General features: G+C 33.9%; 1 protein-coding gene across 1 annotated transcript in view; it reads right to left on the bottom strand.

Annotated features, from left to right (window-relative positions):
• The window catches only part of Itga8 (integrin, alpha 8), a 187,994-nt gene that overhangs the window by 159,883 nt on the left and 21,899 nt on the right, over positions 1 to 6,212 (bottom strand). The window contains exon 3 of the mRNA XM_005386975.2: positions 2,131 to 2,231. Coding sequence (XP_005387032.1) covers positions 2,131 to 2,231 — 101 coding nt within the window. The remainder of the gene's footprint in view (positions 1 to 2,130; positions 2,232 to 6,212) is intronic.

The following is a 6,212-nucleotide window of genomic DNA, read 5'->3' as shown; positions in this document are numbered from 1 at the left end:
AAAAAAAAAAAAAAAAAAAAGAACCACCAAAATGTTAGAAATAAATGTTACATGCTTATTTCTCACTAATTTGCATAGTGGTAAATTAGGTAAGGGTGCATACTATACAAATATTTGCTCACACACCGGAGCCCTTCTAGAATTTATTTAACTGCCAACAGCACTCAGCATAGAGCTCTGCATTTAAAATTTGATTAATACTTATGTGGTCAGTTAAACTAAAGGTCTGCTCACTGGATAGAAGTTGAAATATAATCTTACAATGCCAAATTATTATGCATTAGTTGCTATGTCTTTGCTTTTATGACATATGATTTGTCATACCAGAAATTTATTTGAGGCCTCACCCAAACCTTCTAATTTTAAGGATGTTCCCCTGGAGAAAATAAGGCATATTACATTCTGCCTTATGATACCATTCGTGGGAATATATTGTGAAAAAAAATGGAACTGCCTCTAAATTAGTTTACCTAATATTAGGAATTTTATCAGCAAAAAATAATTTAAATAACAGTAAACAATAAAAAAGTGTTCGTGGCATGCTCTGGTTTCTTCTTTGGAAGTTAAGCTTCTAAGAAGAGCACAATACTTAAAAAGAAAGCCTCTTTAAATTAAATAACATTAATTTCGCTGAGAATGAGAGAGGTGATGAATGTATACAAAACACAGATACCTTTATGTATTTCAGTTTTGCATCCTCTCTGAGTTACATCTGATTGTCTAAACTATCAACTCTAGTGACGTATTTACAGGACCCTAGAACGTGGAACTACTAAACTGCCTTCTAAGTTGATGGACAGTATTCTAGTTGTACAAATTTATAAGTAGATAAGGTCTGGAAGTAGTCAGTGGCTTCCAACGTGAATTTTACTCTCCTTGGCAAAGGCCTGTGCTGCATACTTCTGCAGAAAAAGGCAACATGCCAGAAATACTCACCACAAGGGACTAGTCTATGCGATAGGGCTTCTGGTAGGTGGCCCAGCTTCCTGATGAGACCATAGCCTTGCTTAACCTCCACACCACTTACCTGGTTCTCTAATTCTCTTACTTTTCTTTTAGTTTTTTTTTAACTGTACTTTAAAACTATTGTAGGTTTCTAAACATGTCCTTGATAATCTAGTCCAATGTATAACTTCTTTTAGTAAAGATGTTGATAATCTCTAGTGAATCATCCTTCTACAAATTAAGGTTTACCTGCTTACTTATTTATTTGGGTTTCAGTTTTACCATTCTGTATACTGTAAAGTCTTAGCCAGTGCCTCTAAACTTTACAAGTCATCTAGGTTTGCTCATCTTATGGTTTTTCCAGAAAGCTGACAGGTTACCAGCTTAATAAATTCAGCTTAAGGTCTAAATTGTGAACAAGCGGAGTCTGAATGGTGATAGGTCACTCGTCAGTTCAGTATAATCCGACTGACTTTGTCTTCTGTCTTACCAGAGGAGATTTAATGCCATCTCATAATTTAGAAGATGCAAGCTTACTGAAAACCAGATATTTTTCTTGTGACATGTTGTATTATTGTACTTTCTATGGTTTTGACAGTTTCTACAACTATTGAATAAATGTGTGACAACTGAATGCAGCAGAACATTTTCAAGATTTAAAAAACATTAATATAATACTCAAAATGTTTTGTGAACCCTAAACAGTCACTAGAATGGAAATAGTATCTTAATAGTAATTCCTATAAGCCATATATCAGCAAAGAATGGAAAAGGTCTTAGCAAGTCTGAAAGAAAAATATACTAATGTAAATACAATTCTACAGGTAGTACATTGTAAATGCTGAGTTTCTAAATAGAGAGCATTGTCTACAATTATACTTCATCTGGTTTTTGTCAAAGTCTTTTAAAAGGTCTAACCAAAGACTGAATAAAATTAGGCACCTCTTTGGGGTATTTAATATCATTAAGTTAGAATTCAAGTATTATTAAATCCTAAAACCCAAAGTTACTTCTTTGTTGTAAGGGAATAAAAGCTAGTAAGTTAAAAAACATCCCAAAACTAAAAAATCTTCCAGATTTATATGGTAGCCATTGATTACTCAGTAACCTAGACATACAGTATGGTTTAAAACAATAAAATAATAGAATCATAAAGCCATAACACATCACATAACTCATACTCACCACAACTTTCCCTTTGTGGGCTTTCACGGTTGCTCCAAACCATTGATTTGATTTAAATTCTATAGGTTCTTTAGTTCCATTAACTCTGATCTTTCTGTTGTCTGACAAGGAGGATATGAATTATTAATAGTTTGTAAAAAATGGCAACCAGATAAATTACACAGCGATAAATTTCTGCATTTAACATACTAAAAGAATGAATACCATTCTTTTTAAACTTGTCCATAAAATTGATAAAGGGTAAATATTTCCAAGAGCCAGAATTACCCTAATACCAAAGCCTGACAAGGATGTTATAAGAAAATTATAGGCTGACATTTCTGGTGAGCATAGAGGAAAAACTCCTCAAAGAAAAAACACTAGCAACCTGAATTCAGTAGCACAGTAAAAGGAGCTTTCACCATGATCAAGGGAGATGCAAGGGTGGTTCAACCAAGGCAAAACAATCACCATGATTCATCGCATCAACAGAATAAAGAACAGAACACATATGATCATTCTGATAGGTAGTAAAAAAGCACTTGATAATGCTGAGTATCCTTTCATGAAAATATTTAAGAAATTAGGTATAGAAGGAACATACCTCTATACAATAAGGCCATATTTCACAAGCCCACAGTTAATATCATACTTAATTGTGGAAAGTTGAAATCTATTCCTCTAAGATCGGGAATCAGACAGTGATCCTCATTCTCATCACTTCCACCCAACCTAATATTGGAAGTCCTAATCAAAGAAATGAGCAAGAAAAAGAAATAAGAGACATCTAAATCAGACAGGAAGAAGTCTATATTTGCATATGACATGGTCTTATTATAGAACACCCTAAAAACTCCATAAAAACTATTCAAAATAATAAATTTGGTAAAGCTACTGAACACAAAATCAACTTATAAAAATCAATGACACTTCCATACACCAACAATGAACTATCTGAAAAGGAAATCAAAAAACCGTTACCATTTACAATAACAATACTTTGGAATAAATTTAACCAAAGAATTGAAAGATTTGTATATTGAAAAACCATAAACATTGATGTAAGAAATTAAGACACAAATAAATAAAAAGATATAATGGGTTCGTGGATTGAAAAATTTATATTGGTAGAATGTTCATGCTACCCAAAAGGATCTAGAGATTTCATACAATCTTCATTAAACTCTCCCAGTTCTTGCATGTGGTCTTGCTTGCACCCTTCCCTGATGAACAGAGCGGTAGCTGGGGGATATTAGATGTGGTCTCCCTTCAGGTCCAGGGGATGAGGACGCTGTCCTCATCACATACCAGCTCGTGCCCAATACTATTTTGCCTGGCATAGGAGGGGACTCAGTGCTTGTCCTCCAACACAGCTTCTGTGGCTGACTATTACACTGCACAACTGTTTCTGACTATTAAATGCTGTTGTACTCTGAAAAATCTTTATTAAAATTTCAGTGACATTCTAGACAGAAAGAGAAAAATAATCCTAAAATTTTTATTGACCCACAAGAGACCCTAAATAGCGAAGGCAATCTAAAACAAAAAGATAAAAGCTAGAGGCACCACACTACATTATTTTAAAATGCACTATACTACAAAGGTATAGTAATCAAAGTTCTAGTATTCAAAACAGCACAGTACTGGCAAAACATCAGGCACATGGACCAATGGAATGCTATAGAGAGCTCAGAAATAAATTAATGCACTCATATTTGATTGATCTTCAACAAAGTGTAAAGGACACACAAAGGTGAAGAGATAGTCTCGTCAATAAATTGTGTTAGGACAACTGTATATCCATATGCAGAAGAAAATACTTGACCCTAACCTAAGTCCAGATACAAAACTCAACTCAAAATGTATTAAAGGCTTAAATGTAAGACCTAAAGCCAAACTACTAGAAGAAAACAAAGGAAAAGGTTTTTTGTTATTGGATTTGGCAAAAGCTTTTTGGATCTGACTCCATAATCACAGGCATCAAAAGCAAAAATAGGCAAATGGGATTGACTCTAGAATCTTCTGCAAAGGAAAGAGTCAACATAGTGAAGAAACAACCTATGTGATGAAAGAAAATATTTGTAAACTCTTCATCAGTTAAAGGGCTCTAAAATATATTAAAAGCATTTCAAACTCAATAGCAAGAAAACAGCCCAATTAAAAACTAAGCAAAAGACATGAATAGATAGAACAAGAGAAGAAATGCAAATAGCTATCAGAAAAATGCTAAAAATACTCAGCATTACTAATCATCAGAAAAATGCAAATCAAAATCACAATGAGATATATCACCTCACCTCGGTGAGAATGGCTATTCCTAAAAAGTCTAAAGATAAAAATGGTGGTGGTGATGTAGAGGAAAGAGAACTTTCACATGCTATTTATGAGAATGTAAATTATTACAGCAATTACAAAATAACAGAATGAAGGTTATTCAAAAAATGAAAACAAGAACTACCGCTGATCCATCAGTTCCACTTCTGAGTGTATAACCAGAGAAAATGAAGTCAGTATATTGCGCAGACATCCAATTTCATATTTGTTGCTTCATTATTCACAATAGCCAAGATACAAGACCATCTTAAGTTTCCATCAACAGATAAATGTATAAAGAAAATTAGCTTGGTAAAAGAAGGCAATTCTATAATTTATGATAACATGGATGAACCTGAAGCACATTATATTAGTAACATAAGCCAGGCACAAGAAAAGGACAATTAGTGGGTGATCTTATTTATATGCAGAATGCAAAAGAGTTGAACTTCAAGAGAGAGAGTAGAATGATGGTTAGTTACCCTAGGCTACAGGAGAGTTGGAGGATGGGGAGATATTGGCCAATAGATAAAAAGCTTCAGTTAGAGGAATAAGTTCTGGAGATCTGTTGTATAGCATGATGATAGCAGTTAATAATAATTCATTGTATACTTGAAAATTTCTTTTTAAAAAAGTAGATTTTAACTGTTCTAACCATGAGAAAAAGGTAGGTTGATGTATTAATTAGCATGATTTAATCATTCCATAATGTTCACAGATATTAAAACATCACATTGCATACCAGAAGTATGTACAGTTGTTATTTGTCAATTTAAAAATACTTGAAAACCAATTTTTATACACAGGGAGATTTCTTTTTGTGATCAAGCCTAAGCTACAAGCTGACCTGCCTTAGACAAACACAAAGTCAAAATATATACCTGCCATTTCACAAGTTAAAAAAGCAGCATTTTCTTATGTTTTACATTTCAGAGGTAACCATAGACTAAACTTAATGCAGACTCTGATAGTCTTGAATCTACATTTCAGTCACGTATTCATTGGTTTCAGAGAGGAGACCCGATAATTATAACTGCTTGAAAGAATTCTGAATCTTTCCCAATAGTGAAACACATTAAGATGCTGCTGGTCCAAAAAGCACATTTCTCAGCATTCATTACCAGAACCAACATGAAGGCCTCCAAGGTCTTGGCTCTTATGGGACTAACATGTGTCCATGCAGCCACCGTAGATAACGCCCCACCACAGTTTTTCACACACTTTGCAGATGTCAGCAAGAGAGGGGCCAGCTGGGGAGAAACTCAACCCAATTATACCACACTTCAGATCCTAATCAAAAGCAGAGCTCTTTTTGTTTCCCTGTTGGTTACCCAGTGCACTAACTTCCCACGTGGCTCTAACTTTTCTGTCCTAACAACTTCATCAGTTATAACAGCCAATGAACTTCCAAGGACATTTGTCCCAGGCATCTTATTTGTATGTATTTCCTTTTGTAAGTATTCTATGTTTCTTTCTTGACTAATAAATACATTACAAAATGAACGTTTAACTCCTATTAGGTAAGGCCAAAATAAACATGTGATTAAAGTTTCAATTAAATTTGCTTATGATTACAGGCTTCTAAAAATTACTTATCCTCAAGCTAAAATTTACATTTTGACATGTTAGGGGAAAATCTTGAATTTCTCTCTTAAAAATCATAATGCTTTTGATGTTTCTGGACTTTGAAAAAACAAAACAAGTTCTGGAAATCTTCACCCAAAGTGCACACAACTGGCAAAGAATTAGAGAAGCTGTACAGCTTACAGCCTGATAAGGAAAATATAAAC

This window comes from Chinchilla lanigera, unplaced genomic scaffold (assembly GCF_000276665.1).
Source record: "Chinchilla lanigera isolate Chin_1 unplaced genomic scaffold, ChiLan1.0 scaffold00028, whole genome shotgun sequence".
Taxonomy (NCBI): domain Eukaryota; kingdom Metazoa; phylum Chordata; class Mammalia; order Rodentia; family Chinchillidae; genus Chinchilla; species Chinchilla lanigera.
The sequence above is the reverse complement of the archived record's forward strand: the minus strand, read 5'-3'. Positions and strand labels throughout refer to the sequence as shown.